Raw genomic sequence first — 22592 nt, forward strand, 5'->3', positions numbered from 1 at the left:
GATAATTAAAGTGAGTAGTTGTATCTTGTTCCACAGTTTTTCGTCTACACCGGAAGATTTGTGTTCCTTTAATTTTTTTAATAGAGATTTCTACTTCTGTTCAGTTAGGCTCTGAAATATACGGTTCTGCTCTGTGCATTTCACTTTCTCCACGAACATTAGTTTTTAGCTGCATGTTAAGGAAGTCGTCCAAGAAATCTTTCCATCTATGCAAAATGCAATCTGTACCAGTGAGAATTGTTCCGTCGTCTCTCCTCAATATATACGCGCGAGGTTGATAACATTTCTTAAATTCGTTGATGCCCTTATACATGTCCGGAATGGTGTTGTTTTTACTATTGTCTTCAAGTTCCTTAATTTTAGCTTTCAAAAAAATCTCGTTTCTTTGTTCTCGAAGTTTTGGAAGTTTCCTGCCTGATGTCTACGAAATTTTGTGTAGTTATTTCGTTTGGATTTTGTAGCCAACGCAATTCTGCCTCTTTTTCTCTGTTATTTTAGTGCATTCCTGCTCGAATCATGGTTTGTTCCTGCATATTTCTGCGTGTCCCAATTTTTCCTTTGCTGAAATTTTAATGCTACCCTCAACTGGTGCACTCCGAACTTCCTAAAACCGAGTATCTATTCGAAACTTTAATCTGATATTTTTCTCTTACGTGGCTCTTCTCTAATTTCTTTAAATTTAACTTCTCCGTTTTCAGACATTGAATATTTCCTTTATTCAACGATAATCTTTCTTATTATCGCTGCTACCAGATAGTGATCAGTGTCGCAGTCAGCTCCTCTAACCGAACATCAGTTATGCTAGACTGTCATCATCTATCTACTAAAAGGTAATCAAATTTTTTTTTTTTTTTTTTTCGTCTGGAGAGGTCCAAATATATTTATGAACGTCGCGATGTGGGAATTTTGTACTCTTCTAAACGTTGCAAAGTTCATAAATCGTACACCGTTGTCATTACTTTCCTTATGCAGACTTTCATTTCCTATAATCCGTTTGAAAATATTCTCTCGTCCTACCTTCTTATTGAAATCTCCTAATAGAATTTTCATATGGCATCGCGTGAATTGAATTGATCAAATACCCGTTCTACTTCTTCGTAAAAACTGTCTTTTATATCGTCATCCTTATCTTCTGTTGAGGTATATACATTTGAAACAATATCATCACACCACCGACCCTTAAGGTGGATCACTAGGTGTTCTCGGTGCTATGTTAAACGCTTATTGAATAGTGCGGCGTTGCCAAATAGTGTCGAGTCTGTACTGATGCCAGATAATAAAGGGAGTAATCATGGAATTCTACTTAGGTACTTACTGGAGAAATCATTTTTCGACCTTTACCGCAATTCCTCTTCTCGAACAACGCTAGAATCCAGGAATTTTCTTATTATGACTACTACAGCAGACGTACAAATTTGGCAACAACGCATTATGGCGTTCTGCGCAAGTTTCGTCTCAAAATCTATTTCTATAAGTGTAAATAATAATTAAATAAAATATTAAATATAACACGAAAAGCGGTCAAACAATATATCTATTTCGTGATAAGATTGTTACTTTAAAATACTTTACATACACAAATAACCATTTCATGAAACGGAGCACTTCTAGGAAATCGAACAGCAAGTGCCATCTTGTGTGCTCATTGTAAAACGAATCAAATATTTTCTTTTATTTGTTACATTTTTCGATAGGAGAGAGAGCCAAATGAATCAGTGTCGTGCTGTAGCTGAAACAATACTCTATCTTATAGTACAGTATTTATAATATGTAACGTTTCATTGCGCAGTAGTTAAGGGAATGAACTAAAATATGTACTGACTTCCGGGTGGTGATCCACCTTAAGAGTAATAAAAGAAAGTCCATCATTAACAAATTCAGCCCGCTTAATAACTGATATTCGTTTGTGAACGAAAAACACTATTCCTAATTGGTGATTTTTATTAGCAACAGTATTGAACTTACTGATATCTACTCAATAAAGTGAATGATTCTGGGCAATAAATTAGTTCATTTGTAATGATATTTAATGTGGTTTTTTATTTACTGGATTGTGTTGAAACTGGTTTTAAAATAAATAAATAAACAAACAAACGGAAGTTTGATGCTTTAAATTACAAAACTTCAGTAATCCACCGATAATAGCATTTTAATTGATCAGAGCGATTGAATGAGTTTTAAAAGTGTCATTTTGAAACAAAACATTTTCTGTTTCAGATGTATAATTTGAAAAGAAATAAAACTCAAGATCAAAGAAATCAGAACAAGAAAGACCTAACGAAAAATATCCAGGACAAAAATCGTGACAAGGATAAGGACCACGTCCGATTGGAACCTAGGATATACACTCCAGCACAATTTGAGAACTCTCTGGGAAAACTTCAGGTAAATAACAAGTTCCACATAGATTCTTTGTAAGAATTGGCTAACTTTCTGTATTTGAGCTCTGAGCATAAGGAACTCGCTCACAGATTGTAGCATAACGTGAGTGCGTGTATGATGTGTTTCAGATGTTCTGAGCTTGTCTTTTAACATAATATTTCAATTTTGTTTATATTACCCTTCATTTTTTTTAAGCGATAAAAGAAAATATATTCAAAATTATACGTTGTGTAATATTTAGCATTTCCCAGAATTACTTAGATTATATGCAAAGTATGATTAAATTGTTGGTTAACCAAATCACTGATTTCCACTTCGATTAATCTTCAATTAGTTCTGTGTACTGTTCGTTATATGTGGTTCTGTATCGCGATGCGTCTTTATATTGTAGGAAGATAAGTGTGTATGGAGTAAAATATTGTATTGCGTATATATTTGCTAAAGTTTTTAATTGTTAGGATTCTTTGAAATAAATAAATAAATAAAATGAAGAAAGTGACTAAAGATTAGCCAATGTTTACATGCAGCGAATTTGTTGCTGCTCCATTATGAATTAATTTAGGTATTCAGAATCTTAGCTGATGTTTCTTTGTCTTCGCAGTGCTAGACTTGTCTTTAAAGTATTCCCTGCCGTTACTGAAGTACATGTTTCATAAATATGTACAAAATAAGGAAGCCACTTAACATCGAAAGCTATGTCTGCTTTTGACGGGATAACAGTCTTTATTTTCTGAATAATGTCCTCTGAAGCAATAGATTAAGGTTTTTCACTTTTTCTTGAATTGATTGCTATCACTAGAATTAGGATCTCTTCGGTCTAATTTGTGCATTCTTAAAAACATCTCATATCCTATCTGTTGGACTTTTTAATACTTGAATTTTTGCTTCAACTCCGAATGCATCATTAATGTCATATATCATCATCTTCAAGATCTTAAGGTACGAAAGAAATGTTAAGATACACGTGTTCAATAGCTTATTGTTTAGCGTTGGTCATTAGAAAGTGATTTGTGGATGTACAATGTATGTGAACTAATTTCTTTCCAGGTGGTTAGTGTAACAGCACCGAGGAAAATCATAGACATGGATGTTGTTTCCACTGAAGCAATTGATCCAGCACAATCTGCACAGAAGGATTCGAGGAAGTTCCGACAGTTGTTGCTGGAGACTGAAAGGGTAATTAAATTGAGTTCGTACGCATTTTTTGTTTGTTTGACTTGTTAGAGATACTGTACGTATATAGATACTAGATGTCTCAAAAATATCTCCAGGTCACTGATGTTTCTCCTTATTTATGACAAATCTGGTGAGAGTATCTAAATATTTTACCATAAAGTTTAACGTTTTGTTTGTAAGTTAACGTTCTTTCATTTTTATATTGGCGAAGCCTGAGGTATATCTAGTCAAAATGGTGCTTTGAGTCATATCTTACGTTAAAGTTGTTTTTCATGCTGATATATTTAAGAGAACCTTCTGTTTGACTAGAAGCTGCTAGACTTAATCTAATTGACATTTTTAACTTATCTTTGTATAAATAGGAAACCGAGATGAATATCGAACTCCCTTCTGATTCATCATTTGTGTATTTATTGATGTAATAAAGTGTTATTGAAATACATGGCTTGTCATATTGCAGAAACTGTTTCGGTATATGTTCCAGTAAATTTTCATAATCAAGATCTGCTATAATGTAGAATGTAAGGTTTAGAAACTCATAATCCACTACTTTAATTTCACAAGAATGTACTACTAATTGGTTAGTTTACAAAATCTTAATGATCATCTTTACGTGAGATTTTAGGAATTCTCACCATGTTTAGCATTTGCTTTATTATTCAAAAACAGAATGTTCAATTACTATACAGAATATTTCTATATATCGTTTCTATGCTTATAGAAATAAGAAAAAATATTCCAGTGTACATTTCTTCTGAATCTCAGGGTTTCAGAGTTAAAGGCTGTCGAAAGTATGGAAAAAATGAACTTTTTAGGTAAAGAACTCCAAAACTAGTACCCATAGACTGTAGCCGTATACTATCACCATACCATAAATGCTTTCCAACTGTAAAATGGGTTTTGAATAAACTTATAACTGATTTAGATAGCCACTTCAAAGGTGTAACATATTCCAAAGTTTTAGCTACTGATGGGCTTAAATAATGGAGTTATGACATAATAAAGATTTCAGAAACGTGAACTCAGGTAATGGTCAAATCTTAAGACAAATTTCAGGTATCTTTCAAATTTAAATTTCTGTAACACTATACATAGAGGCTATCCAAAAGCATTATCATCAATGTTATAGTAATACAGTACTGCTTACTCTGAAGTAAAATTTTAATTTCAAGTGGCACTACAAAACAAATTAAAGTTCGTAGTTCAACGGTTATACTACTTAGACTAATGGAGACTGATAATTAAAGTGAATGAAATTAATTTTTTTGTGCTTTCCCGCCTGGAATCTATCCTGGAACCTCCAACCAAAGGCATGCGCTAGCCACTAGACAAGCAGGGAAGGAACAAATGGCAATACGTCATGTTATTACATATATAAAATGATCGGGTAATGGTAAAAAAATATATATATAATTAATATGTAGCAATGTTGCAAATTTCAAGAATTATTTGAGGAGATTCATTGCTACAGCTTTGATCCATAAATTGCTAAACACATGAAAAAAATGTTTTTGAAGAAAGTAGTTCCAGATATCTTCTAACCAAAAAAATATGTATGCCTACATTGGCTCAACAGTGTTGTTAGAATTAAAAAAAAAAAAAAAAAAAGAAAAAAAAATGACGGATATTCCGAACGGAATAGTTTTTAAAATAACACATTTCCCATATCAAAATATTTCAAGTATAAAAATAGCGAATTAAACAAAATAATCATCAAAGAATCAGACAGAGAGAGACGTGAAAATCATAAATATGAAGTATGTTTTCCAGTTCAATAAAAGCAGTATATCCTCAGAATCCCCCTCATAGACACCATCATTTTTCGTGCTTTTAAAAGGAGAAATGTTCCACATACTGCTTCCTCACTGCCTTTTGATATGTTAAAAAGTTTGGTACCCAGTGTGCAGAAAATTCTCTCGGAACCAAGTGATTTGTGGAAATTCAAAATATTTCCTCGGTTTGGCAGACGGTGCGCTTTTTTCGATAATCATACACCTCGTATGCATTATCCTGAATAATTGTCCGGACGGCCATTCAAGTAATTTCAGTGCTCTGTTTAAATCAGCCATCTCTATGCTTTAGGGGACTGCCTTCTTAATATCCATCGTATTTTCATGAATATTCTTTAAAGACTTCCCTTTCCAACACACAAATATTCGACCAGGAAATCTATTCCCCATTTCAGATTAAACTCGCGGATTTCAAATTTCAAAATACGTGAAAGAAAGAACAATTGTTGAAATTAGATCTTTATTCTTTTTTTAAAGAATTAGTTCTCACAGTTTTTGCAAGTGTTTCATTTGTTCTCTCCAGACTGAACTTTTGGGACAACCTTCGTAATAGAAATTTGTTGATTTAATAATAATAGAAGTAATTTATGTTTTTTACGTGATGTATTTTCAGTTGTATGTGATACTGCTTCAAATCGAAGACTTGGTGAATCCTTTACGGGAGAAGCAGGAAGAAGAACCAGAAGTAAACAAAGGGGACCTAGTACAGAAGATACTAGCATCGTTGTTACAAGATGACAGACTGATTAGTATAATGTGCCTGCGTAAAGGAAAGGTAAGCTAACATCATTTTTAAAAACTTTTCATGAAAATCTTCAGTGCTCAACTTTCAGTTTTGAGTTTTCAAAAAACTGAATTCCAAAACCCATTGAGATAAATATCGAAATAAAATAGGCATGCTAAGTCATACTAAATTAAAATAGGCATTCTGAAGTCCGTCGGATCCATGTTTCTTAATTAGGACGTATATATGCAAAAATGGAAGAACCAGTTTACGCAAGTGTTTCGAAAATTTTAGCGATATGGAATATGCAAGAAGTAATAATTAAAGAGGATCAAAAGTCTGTACCTATTAATCTCGTAAAATGTAGTAGAGTAGCAATAAGGTATCAAAATTAGAGAAAATTGAGTAGAAACTTCAAGATGATAATTCGTGATTTGTGCACTCAAATTGTGTCGATGATAATTCATGATTTGTGCACTCAAATTGTGTGTCGATGAAACCTGGAATGAAGAAAATGGAAGGAAACGGGAGAACCCCGAGGAAACCCACGTACATGGTGTTTGTCCACCACAAAGCTCATTGGCGCGAACTGGGATCGAACCAAGGATCCTATGCACCAAAAGTGAGCGCTCTACCACTGAGCCACCGGGGCCCCGACAGGTATTCTGTTTCCTGTATTCCAATCTTAAGATAATGAGAACTATCAAGTTACTTGCCCAGTCTCGGTAATACATAAGTTGCAAGTGGAGTGCCGCTAACTTCATTAATGATAACAAACTGAAAACATTTTATTCACAATTGGAGGTATATTACTATTAAGAGAAAATTAAGCATCCATTGTTACAATCCTCGGGAGATCTCGCAATTTTAGCTGGCTGGGCCATAGATATACTCGTCGGCGTGAACCTAACTGCATTTCAATTCATCCCCATGTTGACATCAATGTTCTGAGCTGGATAAAAACAGTCAACGAACAATGTTTTCCTCATACCACTGCATAATATCCACTATAACATAATACGCATTATCTATGAGAAGCATGGGTCCATACAATTAAACCGGCATACTGTTTCAATTATGTAGAGTATTACTACAGGCCCCTGATGTTATTGTGCCATGAACAATTAATAGTCCAATGCCATAGGAGAAGTAACAGCTTCAAACCATAATTACATTGTATTTCGTGGTTTGTGTGAAACACTGGCAGCAGATGGTTTAGAAGACATCACATCTATGCTTCCATTGGAGCAAAAGTTTTAATATTGATTAATCATTACAGATGACTGATTTCCAGTACTTCACTGTCCAGATCCAGCACTACCTAAATCATGATAGAGCTTACATGTGACAATTCTTCCGTCTCCTTTAGCCTAAAGGGTATAACCGTGGTACTTAAATAAAATATTAATTTCATCTCATGTGACAGTCCTTTCGAAATACATACGATATATTTGACTTCTGTACTCAGTATTCCGATGAAAACTAATACCCCTGATGCTGCCTGAAATAACATAGATTTTGGTAATCGTTTGTGTCTATGCCAATTTTCAGAAACAGTTTTGTTTGTTTCTTCTTGATTTAGTTGAAGGACAGTGAGTTGCATTGTTTTGCGATTCCAGAAGACAGGAAGAAAACTAAAATAGGTATATAAGGAATGCCCAATGTGGAATGTGAAAGTAATAGGCAGGTTTTATATATATATATATATATTATAGGGAACTTTGTATTAGTGCAGTTCAAAATACTATTAAATGCTCTTTATCGTTTTTCTAACCTTGTAGTGTAAATATATAAATTGTGGTGTAGAAGCTTAAAAAAAAAAAAAAAAAAATTCCGATGTCGTGAAAATTAGTCGCCTGGTTGTGGGACTACAGCATGACAGCCGTCTGCAATTGTTCATCACTATAAAATGCTTACCAGACAGGAATTCCTTGGGGTATAGGAAAACATGAAAATCGTTTAGAGCAAGATCGGACTTACGATGGGTGTTCAAACACGTCTCAGTGGAACGATTTTATTTATTTATTTATTATATATAAAGATTCGCTAAGCCGCGTTACTGTCAGCTTCGAGCATTCAAAACCAGCAAATTATTATCACTGCGAATGTTTTTTTTTTCTTTCTTTATTTGGGATTCTTTATTTCTTAATTTGGAAGGAAAAGCAGGAAAAAAGGGGAAAGGGGGACTCAAAACAAAACAAGGGGCTTGGACAAAAAAAAAAAAAAAAAAAAAAAAAATGTTTACTTGACTCGTGTCTTAATTTCTCATGTTGTATGTTTGTTCTGTGTGTTTTATTGGCTGGCTGTCTGTTTTTGTGTTGTGTATGTAGTTTACCTCATGGCCATCTTCTTTCTTCAGGTTTTCACCCTGTGTGCTCAGTTTCTCTTGTTTCTCCCTGTGTTTCTCCTGTGTGTTATAATTTCTATTTATTTCACTTTTTACACTAGGCTTTCACCTGTGTCTTCACGTATTTTACACTAGTACTTCACTAACTCTGTTTCTGCACCAACACTTACTATTTCTAAGTTAAAAAAAAATCCCTGACCTACACCAAGAAAAAACTAAATTTTCAGAGGAAACACGTATTTGTATCGAAGTTCTTTCTGCATTTCAGTACAGTACAACTCGGTTCTTGCATTTCCATGTGATCAGTTTTGAATTTCTACAACGATGCTACTAGTGTTCTCAGTTACGTGACTATGCCTATTCACAGTCCCGTGTATGCTGGCTTGAGGTCCAGGGCCCACTCAGAGCACTTAGTGCGGGCCCTGGTCCGTTGTATCCTTCCGCCCGCATACCCGGGCTGGGACCGTTATGTCAATTTAGGTTGGCAGTGCTTTCGCTGGGATCCGTCACTGAGACACTTCGGTTTCTAAATGCCGAACGACACTTTTCACGCTCACGCATCTCACACTCTTGCATCAGAATTCCATTTCCTGGCCAAAGGGCCGGAGATGTAAGGCAAGACACATTCCTCTCCTCGGTGGAAGCACGGTGATTCAGTGCTTGTTTTTCCAGAAGTCCTTTCTCCGGTCAGAGGACTTCCACATGCATTCTTCCACTTACACTTTTTTTTTTGGTCTATATTCTTCTTCTAAAAATGTTTCTCCTTAATTCAGAATATGCATTTGCTAGATTCTCCAGTATTTGACAGTCTTCCTTTACTCTTAAAATTTCTTCTAGCGGTTTTTCTCTTATCTGTGTTTTTAATTCTAATGTATTTTCTGATAGTGGGCACCAAATAACGTGATGGTCAGGAGTTCCCTCTTTTCCACATTAACAGTTTGAGTTGGAGTTTGATTTAATTCTGTATAGATTATCTGTAGTTCATCGGTTTCATCCCTAAAATCACACAAAGTGCACTATGAGGTGTGGTGCTGAAAGCTCCACTCATTCTAATTAATAAATTCCTTTGTGATTTGTTGACATAATTTTTTAATGGTCTTGTTTTTTAATATCCTATTTATCCAAACACTTGAAGCGTATCCCATAGCAGCTGATAGTATTGTTTCTTGATACAATTTTAATATTTTTAATGACATCCTGTATCTTTTTTTTGCTATAGTGGTTAGTTTATTTGCTATATTATTTCCTTTTTTATTGTATATTTTAAATGTTCATCAAATTTTAATTTATCATCTAACATTATGCCGAGATATCTTACGTGTTGAACTCTATCTACTCTTACACCATTTTAATTTTATAATTGGATTTCTCTGCAATTTCGATCCCAAAATTAAGTATTTAGTTTTCTTAGATATTTTTAATTTGCTCGCCAACCCTTTCGACTGTAGAAGATTGGTTGTGTCCCTCCATATACTCCTGATCTTGCTCCGAGTGATTTTCATGTCGTCTTGCACCTCAAAAAAGACCTGTCCGATTTCCGGTAAGTATTTTGATAACTATGAACAATTGCAGACGGCTGTCATCCAAGTTCCACTCACAGGCGGCTGACTTTACGTTTGCTTCCATGGTATGACAAGTGTCTAAATTCCAGTAGTAAATATGTTAGTAGTGTCACCTGTATTGTATCTTGATGATAAATGTTTTAAGGTCACCGTGTTTTTTTTTTGTATTTACCACACTATTTTCTGGACGCGCCTCGTACATATTTTAGAAAGAAAAACAAATTCCACTATAGAAGTATATTTGTGGAAACGTTTTTTAAAAAATAAAAACAATTGTAATTTATTGATTTGATCCAAAGTTGATGCACAAGATGTATTTTGTTGGTTGTGATCCTACTGGGTTCAAACATGTTACACCAGGTGTTCGAAAATATACAGTACACCCAAGTAGGACGCATTGAGTGCCCATACAAGCAACAGTTCTGACATGTACAAGTTCTGAATATCTACCTGAGATATTATATCCTACGCTCGCTATAAAACATGGCGTAGCGAGGTGCTGCTAGTTGTCGGAGTACAGTTGGCGGTCGTACGCAGTTTCATTATGACCTATACGTGCTCTCAATAGCGCATAGACCATGTAGAAGGCGTGTACCGAATAGAGCCCTGTGCGGGTTGCGGGAACGCGTGTTAGTTTCTAGAAGATAAGGTCCCTAAAACTGTCCAGATAAGTGTACGACACACTAGTTATATCTGCTGAATGAAGCGGAATGTTAAGCTTTTGCCCTCATCAATGTGTGAGGAGTGGATATACCTGCTTTTTTCGTTTACCGACACGTTTAGACAAAGCACATATCCTTCACTGTATCTGAGACGAGAAACTGCTCATTCTCATCGCAGAATACAATCCCCCTCCATTCACATTGAAACTAGTTTTTCCCGAGACCACCGGCAAAGTCCTTGGTGAAGAATAGGTGTCAGAGGTAATTCTGCAAGAGGAACGCGGGAACATAGATCTGCCTCAACAATCGAATGTTAGTGTTTGTGTGTTCAGGCAGGGCACCACGTTGGATAGAATTGCACTTGCAGTCGCCGTCCAGTCAATTAGGGTGGCTTAGACAATTCATTTGTACAGGGTCTCGCTGGAGCACAAGTGCTATGGAGAACTTGTCTCTCACCGTCTACAGCAATACTGGACCACTGATAGTTACGAGCGACTCGAGCGGTAATTTTGCAAAACGACTTCCTGCAGCCTCACTAAATGGCCGCGGTCGAAGTCATTTCCATAATAGGCGCCCGCTGACGCCATTTTGGCAGTACAGACACTATGATCCACACAGTTACACGTGATTTTGTCCTACGACCTTAAAACTACTTCCAGCATATTCTCATATACTACGATCGGCCTGTCGTCTCTTTGGTAGCCGATATGCTGACATCTTCAAACTAAAATCAGCTTCCCTTTATAGACGTATTATGTGGTGCGTGCCACATATTCATTCCAGTCGGATAATATGTAGTGTAGTCCTAAAGCATTTCTCCCAGTGTTAATTAATACCTGTCAAAATTTGTGATACCTAGGAGTTCCTAAAATATAACTATATGTTTTTTTCAATTTTAGAAAGTTTTATTTAGTTGTTTAGATGGATTTTTCCTTTAAATGTATTTATTTATTTTCTGAATGATGCATCATCTCTGTTGTTTCAGACCCTGATTGCGCGAGTACTCCCTCACCTGTCAATGGATCAGCAGGAGGAAGTCTGGATGCGTATCATGCGGGGTCTTTCTACAATAATTCGACGTGATCAAACGGATCAAGTTTTATTTGAGTTGTTCTATCAGTTTTTCAAAAGCTGGATGGAGCACTCTACGTTTGCATCTTTGCTTCAAGTTACAAACAGCTTGGCACCCACTGACAATGCTAGCTCAACAACTAATGCCACAAAGAATTCATTAGCAATTATTCTTAGTAACAAAGTAAGTACCTGTTTCGTGTTAGTCATTATTTTTTCTGAGTTAAATTGTTTATACAAAATAATTTCGTAGTTGGTAAGGTTTTAAATGGATGCTATGCGAAATCATCACCCTTCGCAACGCGCAACAGAACTATAGAAGAATTAATGTAATTTCCTGTTCTTGTAAATTTTATGGTCCAAATGAACTTAAAAACATAGCACCCTACTTCCTTTCTTTCTTTCTTATCAATACCAGGCTTTCCAATGTTCCTATATTTCCTTTTTTTTTTTTTTTTTCTATAAATTTACGTCTCTTCCTATAAACTTCTATATTTCCTACATTTTAACGAAACCACCTATATTTTTGTGGCAGTGCTACATCCATTTGTGTAAATAATATAAGGAAATAATGTGTGGGTGGTTGGAGGGCCTGTTGTCCACAATAGGATGATTGAATGGAAACTCTTCTGTGTTTCGTCCTTTCCTGTTTATTGTCTAACACCGAACAATATGCGGTTAGCGCAAAAAAGTATTCATACACCTACAAAATGGAACAAAAAAATTTGCAAGGAGATATTTTCCCATTTAGTTATATTTAGAGTAGAATGTATGTTCCTATAACAATTGATGTAATTTCCATGTGATTTTTTTTATTTCTACCTGTTGGATAATTGAAATGTTCCTTTTCACAGCTTATATATTTATTTATTTATTTATTTTTATTAGCATTGGGAAGCCTGTAATACGTATAATGCATGTGTTATATTGTGTTTGCACGATTACGTCATGAAAAGTAGTCCGTTGTTTTTTGAGATGTCTGAACAGAATTGAATGATTTTTGCATGTCGTATGGATAATATGTAATATAGTCGGCCGGCTGACAGAGTAGTGTATCACAATTTTCTGCAGTTTTCGGAGAGGCAAGTGAAACTTCTTCTTGTTTATTTAAATCAGTGGTTCCCAACCTGGTTTACCTGGCGATCCCTTCGTAAACTCTGCATACTTCATCCTCCAGCTCGTTAGTGTCACGTGCTTTTTGTCGGATCCTTTCTGCGGTATTAGATGTTGCATTGAATTCTCAAATCGTCGTTATTACTACTAATAATAATACACTGACTGACAAAAAGAAGTTATGGACTCTAAGGAATGATTCAATGTTATCCATACCATCGGCATGATATGTAAATTATTAGAGTTGTAATGATCTGCTAGAACGACCACCTGAGTGCATTAGTATTGTCAAGACGAGACCGCGTTATCGCGCCTCATAGGGTATATAAGGGACGTGTTCAGTGTCAGACTGTATGAGTACTGTGAGGGATCAGGGAGAATGGTGTGTGTTCGTGAGACAAGGTTATCAGCAACTAACAGATTTTGAAAGGGGTCTCGGTTTGTATATTTTGCCGTTGGGCCATTCAGATGTGACAGTGGCTCCATGTTGAACTGAATGTGAACGTGGGGGGACCACATGTGTCGTTAAGGTTTCAGTCGAACAAGTGTGACCACACCAAAGGAGGATCAGCATATTGTGTCCCAAGCATAACGTAATCCCTTCATATCCGCTCTGCCATTCGGACACAAGTAATGGACTCACCAAAACACCCTATGTCGTCCCATAGCATTGGTTGGATACTAACAGCAGCCGGATTACGGAATCGCCCGTGCAGTTAACACCATGACAGTTAACACCATGGCTCGTTTGGAATGATGCCGTATCCGGGGAGCAGAGATTGCTGACTAGGGGCCATCGCATCATTTTCAGCGATGAAATCTCGGTTCGGCACTATTCCAAATGACTAGCGTCTGCGAGTATGGCGGCGCCGAGGGGAAAGGACACATTTTATCAGTATTTGGGAGAGAGAGACCGATATTACTCCAGGCGTCATGGTTGAGGGAGGTATCGGATATTACTTCAATCACCTGTCGTAATGATTCTAGGAATTCGGACGTAACAAGCTACATCACGGACATCCTGCGTCATCATGTTACCTCTCATGAGATAGTATCTTAGCATCATCTTTCAACAGGACAACGCTCGCCTATACACGATATGTGTGCCTATGAACTACCTACATGATGTTGAGGTGCTCCATTGGCCAGCAAGATCCTCGATAGAATATGGGACCAGTTCGAACGTCAACTCCATCCATACTAGTGCCAGTATCCAGGATATCGAGGGCTAACTGCATCAGTCGTGGACCAACTTTCCTCAGGATAAGACAATACAGCTGTATGACACTCTTTCCAATCGAATCAATGCATGCATCCAAGCTCGAGGGGTGCTGAAATATTGGCCGTTCTATCTGTCCCAGACCATTGTAACTCTTTCATCATTTGCATACTTACTGATAGTATGCACGAGTACAAAATTATGTTGATATCAGACCATTCCTTTTAGGTTCTTAAATTTTTCTCTTTGTCAGTATTTAATAATAATAATAATAATAATAATAATAATAATAATAATAATAATAATAATAATAATAATAATAATAAACGAACTAACTAACTCTATGGCTTATGAAACCCGGAAGTTTAATGCCGCGTTCACAAAAGCTCTCCACTGACTTCTATCCTTAGCCAACTGGATCCAGTTTCTACTTTGTATTCCTATCTCTGCGAGATCCATCTTAATATTGTCCTCCCATCTGCGTCTAGGTCTTCCTAATGGTCGTTTTCCAATTGGTCTTCCAGTCAAGACTTTGAAAGCGTTTCTACTTTCTTCCATCCTAGCTACATGACCTGCCCACCTAAGCCTCCTAGACTTGATGACCCTAACAATGTTTGGTAAACCGTATAAACTATGTAGTTCCTCGTTATGAAGTTTCCTCCATTCCCATTCTCGTTCCTCTTGGGTCCGAATATTCTTCTCAGGATCTTGTTCTCAAATACTTCCAGTCTATGTTCTTCCCTCAGAATAAGCGACCATGTTTCCCAGCCATATAGAACAACAGGCATGATTATCGTTTTATATATTTTAAGCTTCAAATTCCTCGATAGAATTCGCGACAACAAGAGGATTTTGAACCGAATAGTAACACGAATTCCCTGCTTTTAGTCGACATTTAATTTCTTCGTGAATATGATTTTCGTCTGTTAATATTGATCCTAGATATTTGAAAGTATCCACTTTATCAAAAGTATTATTTAATATTTTAACGCATCCATAATTTGCTGTATTCCGGTCCCGACGCACTTCCATGTATTTAGTTTTCTCTGCATTTACTTCTAAACCCATGTCCCTGCAAGCGTTTAATAAGATCTCTGCATTTCTTTCTATTCTCCTATCATCCCCTATTAAATTTACATCATCAGCATATGCCATAACCTGGTGAATACCGTTCAACTGTAGGCCCTGGTTGCTATCTTTGATTTTCCTTATAGCGTATTCCAGAACGAAGTTAAATAATAATGGCGACAACGCATCTCCTTGTTTCAGGCCATTTTCGACGTGAAAGCTCGTGGACAGAAATTTCCCTACCCGGACTTTACTTTGGAATTCATTTAAACATATCTTAATTAATCTAATTAGCTTTCTCGGTATTCCAAGTTCTGTAAGAACGTTGTATAATATTTATCTCCTAACCAAGTCGTAAGCCTTTCTAAAATCAATAAAAAATAGATGTACCGGGTATTGTATTCCCAATTCTTTTCGAGTATTTGGCGCATGGTATACATCTTATTTGGTCGATCATCATCATCATCATAGGTATTCTGCCTTTATTGGCAGGTCACTTGCCGCAGCTGAGAAGCTTCCATGCTCCACGGTCCTCCGCTAACCTTTTCGTCTTCGCGTATGATCTTTCTGTTTTAATATCATCCATTAATTGTAGTCTCCTTCGCCCCCTCCCTCTCTTTCCCGCCACCATACCCTCTAGCACGTCCCTCATGATACAATCTCTTCTTAGGCAATGTCCCAACCAGTTTATCTTCCTCTTCCTAATACTATCTAAAAGTGTTCTTTTCTCACCCACCATTTCTAACACTCTCTCATTCGTTTTCCGCTCATATTTGGTCGATAGTTGAATCGATTTCGCCTAAATCCGCACTGATAATCTCCAATAATTTTATCTACGTATGGGGTCAATCTTGCTAATAGAATATTTGAAGGGATTTTGTAGGATGTTGACAGAAGAGAAATACATCGATAATTATTACAGTCAGTTTTGTCGCCTTTCTTGTGAATTGGAACAATGATTGATTCTGTCCACTCTTGTGACAATTATTCTTTGTTCCAGATGAGGAGAATGAGTTTGTATATCTGGTTCCACAGTTTTTCGCCTCCAGCTAAAATTAACTCAGCCGAAATTTCGTCTACACCAGGATATTTGTGTTTCTTTAATTTCTTTATAGCGGTTTCTATTTCTATTCGGTTAGGTTCTGGAATATACGGCTCTGCGGTGTGTATCTCCTTTTCTCTACGCACATTAGTTTTTGGCTGCGTGTTCAGCAAATCGTCAAAGAAATCTTACCATCTATTTAAGATGCTACCCGTATCAGTGAGAACTGTTCCGTCAGTTTTCTTTAATATATAAGCACGAGGTTGATAGCCTTTCTTAAATTCATTGATCCCTTATACATGTGCAGAATGTTTTTATTTTTACTATTATCTTAAAGTTCCTTAATTTTAGCTTTCAAAAAATCGCGTTTCTTTGTTCTAAAAGTTTTGGAAGTTTCCCGCCTGATGTCTACTAAATTTTGTATAGTTATTTCATTCGGATTTTGTAGCCAACGTATTATTATTATTATTATTATTATTATTATTATTATTATTATTATTATTATTATTATTATTATTATCTCACAATTTATTTCTAGCAAGACTTCTGCATACCATTGCAGTGCAGTAATATGTTTTACCATCATTCTTAATGAAACCACTGAACTTGTTAATAGTTGTTTTTGTGTTTGTAAGGTATTGAATTTAACGCCTCTTTGTTACAGCATTTGTAATACAGTATTTGTAAGTTAAAAATATATATAAGAAACCGTGAAATTAAGCATACATTCTTGGCTCCTTGTAAATCAGTTATGGATTATTTATAATGTCTTGCTTTTATATTTTTCAATACTTCCAACAACACCGACAACCGCTTCTACAGTATTTAAAAAAATGTCAATGGTATTGTCAGAAAAAAGCTTAGAAACGAAGAGTTATGGGTACTGTAGAGTCAAACACGTAGTGTCTTTGAAGTTTGCTAAAAGTAAGTTGAATAATAACTATAACTGGTGCATTCTCCATGATTTTACGGTCTATTTCTGATGCTAGCTTTTGCCCCTCCTCCTCCTGCTCGTTCTTCACGTCCCATAGGACCATTGATTTAAATTAATTCCATTATTTTCTCTGATGAAAAGTCATTTTTCCGTTACTGTTGGATTTCAGTTATAGAATTTTGAGAGTATTTAGGGTTGTCACATAACTTTAAAGAAAAAGTCAGCCAACCAATGACATGCAAAACTCGTGCAATTATGTTCAGGCAATCTAAATTTACATCGAAGAATGTATTTATTTAGGCTACAACTTTTAATGGGATAATAGTACAACTGAAAGGAAATCGTTTGAACGAAGTGTTAACATATCTTAAATCCTGTATTGTCGTTTAGGGATGAAGTGAGGAGTTAGATTCGAAGTATTAGAGTTGTGGATGATTGTAGTAAATAAGCATGCTCGTTCTAGAATTATTTATTGAAGTAAAAAAAAAGATAGAAAAAAATGTTGACAATCTTTCTTCTCGTGTAAAGGTATGAGTATGTGATGATAATTTACCAGCTTGGGCAAATTTTTGCCTTAAGTTTCAATGTCAATAGGTTTATTTATAACTAGTAGGACATTAACCTTATTTTGTTTTTCCTAGTTCGGTGTGTCGGCGGTGGCAGCTTTAATGAATCGCGTAGAGAGACTGTATCCATCGTTAGAAGAATCCGAACTGAAAGAATGGTCCAACTTCTTCGTGAATCTAATTGAAGCTACGGAACTGGTTTCCAATACGCCAATCCCTGCGGAACCAGTGAGTTCGTTGGACACGCATTTGAATCACGTGAATGTCCGCACTGAAAACTATGATATTCTGGAGAAAGCTCTAAAAGGCCTCAAGAATGAAGAGAAATGCAGTTTAAAAGAGTCTTAAAACTAAAACAGAGAAGCACGAATTGCAAAATTTTGTGCCAATCTTCCGTAGAAATACACAGCTGATTTGTTTATTTTTCTTTTGTTTTTCTTTTTTCATTTATTACTTTTCAAACATTTGAATGATTTTATTTATTTGTTGACTGTAGACTCGGAAGTGACAGCTGTGAGTGGGTTGAATGTAATAATACAGTACCTGAATGAAAGGATCAATAGGTACCCCACAAGGTTCGCAGATTTTTTCTTTTAAAAAAAATAATTAAAAATAATGCATTTCGATCTATTGCTGTGAAGGAAATGCACGTCCCTTTTTACATCTATATGATTGTTGGAAAATGTAATTTTTCCTCCATTTATTATTATATGCTACTAGTGTTTCGATCCGTGACTATGTGAACGGGTTTATTTCACATCATATGTCGAAATATGAAAGTTATAAACAGCTAAAAGAGAAAAATGTAATTTTGTTTAGTTCGAACTGAAATGCTTTGAAAATGGCAGTATAGTAATGGCACATGACATTCTGTTGAAGATTACAGTCTAACAGCTAGTTTACTCATTTTAGTATACTTTGATTATATTAATTATCAATGAGCGAAAAGTTTGAGTTCATTATCTGCTGTAATTAAAAAATGTATGACAGCACGTTTAGCCTATAAAAGAAAAACGAAATATGTTAAATATAACTATTGTATATTGGAAAATATTCTTAAAACGATAGAAAAACACCCTTGAGAAGTCAATGGAAACTTTTTGATCTAAGTTACTTGCAAGTTTAAATACTTTTATGTTTTGTTTCATGTGTCTGCTGACACATACATACACACACACACACACATATGTATAAAATGCCCCGATCATGTTAATTGTTAAAATAAGAAAAAAATCTATACCGTCCCTCATACGTGTTTATTAAATGTTTAGAAAAAAATGGTCATTTAGGTAGCATGTTGCTTTTTTCAGAATGTAACTAAAAGAAAAATATATTCTTGTTTCTTTCTTATTAATTAATACTAGCTAATTAATTTTATATGTATTTCTGTGTATATTATCAATTAAAGATTATAGAGAATGCTTCAATATGAAATACGAATGTAAGTCAGTGTTATTTACATTTTTTAAGAACACTTAAGGAGAAACAAGGCAGATTTAAGGGTGTTTTTCAAAGCTGTCTTAATTGCAACAAGGAATCTGATTTTTTTTTCGAAATTCAGCAAGTACTGTGATGAAATTCTCTATTATGTACAAAATTTGTAATACTTTTTGTTTTCATATGTGTTTCATATGTATATAAGACATTGTTTGAAAAAATAAAAATAAAAAGAATCATGAAGCAGGTTTAGGACTGATGCTGAAAATAAAATTTAATTTACAGTTTAACCTTTTGTATGTTTTTATTTGTTTCATTTAAGTATGCAGACGTTTCAATGAATGATTACAAAATTGTTCTGTGTAATCTTAGATATATAACAGTTGTCATCAAGATTTTAGTCATAGTGTATATTCTGTAATGTTGCATCCAATCCCATCAAGTGTTGTATATACAGGCAGAATGTTATACATGCTTGTATATGAAGCTGGAGTCCTTGCAAACTGAGTTTAGTAGAAAAAGAATCAAATTGTATAGAAATTACACACACACAAAATGTTCGTAAATGTTACAAACAAATAGATCATAAAGCACATAATTTATAACAAAAGATGTCTATCAAAAGGCGCAATGTTCTTAAATTCATCAATAACCTCATCTACATCAATAGACGAAGTTTTTTCCTGTTTCACAAACAACCAGAACAAAGCTTCCAATCTATCCTGCTTCTGAATTGTTCTTCATTTAGTTTTAACTTGGGTAAGCTTGGAGAAAGCACTCTCATACGTGCAGCTTGTGACAGGTATAGAAGTGAAGTGCTGATTTACGGAATATCTCAAGTAAATATCTTTCTCCAACCACTGAAATCACTCCTGTAGCATAAAGAAGAACTTCTCTTAGGTGCAGATGATTTTCCTTTCACAAGTCTTACTTCTGGTGTCAACTCGTTGCCTGACAATTTGCATGTTCTAGCTAAGAGGATTATTTCTTCATTCTTTACATTCAAATCAGATTTCGTACGGCACTGATGACCCGAATAGTTCGACTAAATCTTTCACCAATACCGCACACTACTGAGTCTAAAAGAGAATAATAAGAAATTCTCATATCCTCTTCGTACAAATACTGCGAGCTGATTGATTTGTCAAGACTGCAATGTTTCGCCTCTTCATTGAAGGAATTGAAATCTCCAGACTATCACAGGTCTTAATAGCTTTGTTGTAAAGTTTCATAAATTGAGATGAGGTATCATGGATTGCGCATCATTCCGAAACTACTTACACTAGATACAGCCGAAAGTAGATTTACATCTGGACGTCGCGAGCTGCGAGTAACACGCTAACCTTTACGATCATTTATAAGACTAGATGTAGCATTATGAGATAAAAGAACTCAAACGATCTGATTTGTTGTTTTAGTCCATTCCCTTTAGCTCTCACATCATCCTGATGACTGAGTGATTTCTTCCAAAGCCAAAATAATTGCAGAGTAAGTTTCTTTTCATTGCAGAAACAGCTTCAGCATGGCACAGCCATCTCGTTGTTGACAAAGACTTCAGTGTTCTTAAACTTACACCAATTTCATGGTTATACACTTTCAAAAACTGCATGCCTTGACAAACTACTTCAATGAAAGAATAAAGGAATTGAAATGTTCCGATAAAATCTGAAACGTACCCATTTTCGGGTAGCGAGCTGCGTGAATCCACAAGTACAAGATTCAAACAATGAGAATAACAGTGAACGTACATTATTGAACTGTTCTTTTCTTTACATTTCATTGGCATCCCAGATAGTGTCCCAGACATTGTTGAGGCTCCATTGAAGCAAACAGAAAGAACGTTTTCCCTATCAACACCGAACTCTGACACTACTAGTGTTAACTTATTAAAATTGTTTGTGCATCTGCAGAATATAACTTACGAAGAGCCACTAAATGCTCAACAGGTCACTGTTTATTGGCATCTGTTCATGATGACCACAATCTCTCGTTTCATCATGCACACGTTTGTACCAAGTAATGACATTTTCAACTTCTTTCAAACTGCGACTATATCATTCTGAATTTGTGGGCTTCAGTAACTGTTTTTTGCCCGTTACTTGCGTGTTCCTTCAAAACGCTGTCATATTTGGAAATTAAATCTAGTATCTAGAAATAACCCACTGTCGTATAGTTCTTTATTTTCAGTGTGACCTCTCAATGGGTGGACTCCTTTTGTAAGCCAAAGAATTATGTTTATTAGTTTCTCCATGATTTATCGATTTTGCAATCTTGTTTGTTCTTGCCTGGAACACAAAGCCCTGTTTTATATATTTTTAATTTCGAGGGTTCGGGAAAGAAAATTATCAGTTTCTACATTTCCACAAATACAGAAGTTTTAAACAAATATTGAGGAAGGAAGGTGGAATTCGGGACTATACTCAGCGGGTCCAATATTTCGAATAATCTGTACTTTTAATAATTTTGCCCTGGAAAAAGATACCACTTATTTTTCTCTTATTGAAATATCTGTCATTAATTCTCTTTGATAAAGCAGTCTGTTAGGGTGTGCCTGGGCACACGCGGCACTCCCCGTGGCTACACCTATGTTAGGTACCAAAAAATGATGTTGGAATTTGACCGTATTGCAATATCCCTTCATATTTGTAAACATGTGCTTTACAAGGATCGTCAAGCAGCCGACAGAAGCCACCTACAAAGAAGTACGAAGGACCATTACAACCCCTTCACAGGTTCCACCTCCAAAATCGGCTATAAAAGAGCATGTCGTGGGATAGAAGACATCAGTTGCAGCTCTGCTCCGGCCAGGAAAGATACCCTAATCTTACCTCTGCGCTGCTCTGGGCAAGAGGTTCCTATCCTATCTCCGCACTGCATTGGGCAGGAGATATTACCTACCCCCGCACTGCAGTGGGCAGGAAGTTCCTTTCGTCTCTGAGATGCACTGAGCAGGAGACATCAATCCATGTCCGTGCTGCACGGGCAGGAGGTTCCTACCGTCAAGCACAAAGGCCTCTGTCTGCTACGGGCAGGATGTTCTGCCTCATAAAGGACGGACTGTTACATAGAGGAAACTATTCATTTTGTTGTAGAATGTACAAAGAAGTTGTATAGAACTTTTGTAATTAAAAGGTGAGGGAAAAGAAATAACCCGTGTACAGTCTCTACCTATATTACAGTATGTAATGGAAAAGGCGATAAGTTTGAAGTAAGACTACAATGACCTGTAAAATCAGAAATAGTTTCAATCAGTACAATAATCTGTCTTAAATACTTGGGTAAAGTATAGGATTCCACAATGGTAGAACTCAGTGGAACATAAATTAAGGAAGTCATCTAGTGTGTGGATCCATATCGTTAAGGAATCGGAACCGTCGCTTCCGTAGATGATTGTCTTAAGAAATGCTTGTAATTGCTAATCCGACGGTGCAATTTTCAGAGAATATGGGGAAACTGGAGTTTTCACTCGAGTGGGATAATGGTGTTTCTGGTGACTTTA

At 35.8% G+C, this 22592-nt stretch overlaps 1 protein-coding gene across 2 annotated transcripts in view; it reads left to right on the forward strand.

Annotated features, from left to right (window-relative positions):
• Positions 1-19383, forward strand: part of Patr-1 (Protein associated with topo II related - 1) — an 86236-nt gene extending 66853 nt beyond the window's left edge. For both annotated transcript variants that reach the window (XM_081728520.1, XM_081728521.1), the window contains exons 8-12: positions 2218-2385; positions 3430-3558; positions 5962-6123; positions 11629-11898; positions 17732-19383. In XM_081728520.1, the coding sequence (XP_081584646.1) occupies positions 2218-2385; positions 3430-3558; positions 5962-6123; positions 11629-11898; positions 17732-18004 (1002 nt within the window). In that variant the 3' untranslated portion in view covers positions 18005-19383. The remainder of the gene's footprint in view (positions 1-2217; positions 2386-3429; positions 3559-5961; positions 6124-11628; positions 11899-17731) is intronic.
• The last annotated feature ends 3209 nt before the right edge of the window (positions 19384-22592 follow it).

Source organism: Thermobia domestica, chromosome 10 (assembly GCF_964235325.1).
Source record: "Thermobia domestica chromosome 10, izTheDome1.hap1.1, whole genome shotgun sequence".
NCBI classification, from domain to species: domain Eukaryota; kingdom Metazoa; phylum Arthropoda; class Insecta; order Zygentoma; family Lepismatidae; genus Thermobia; species Thermobia domestica.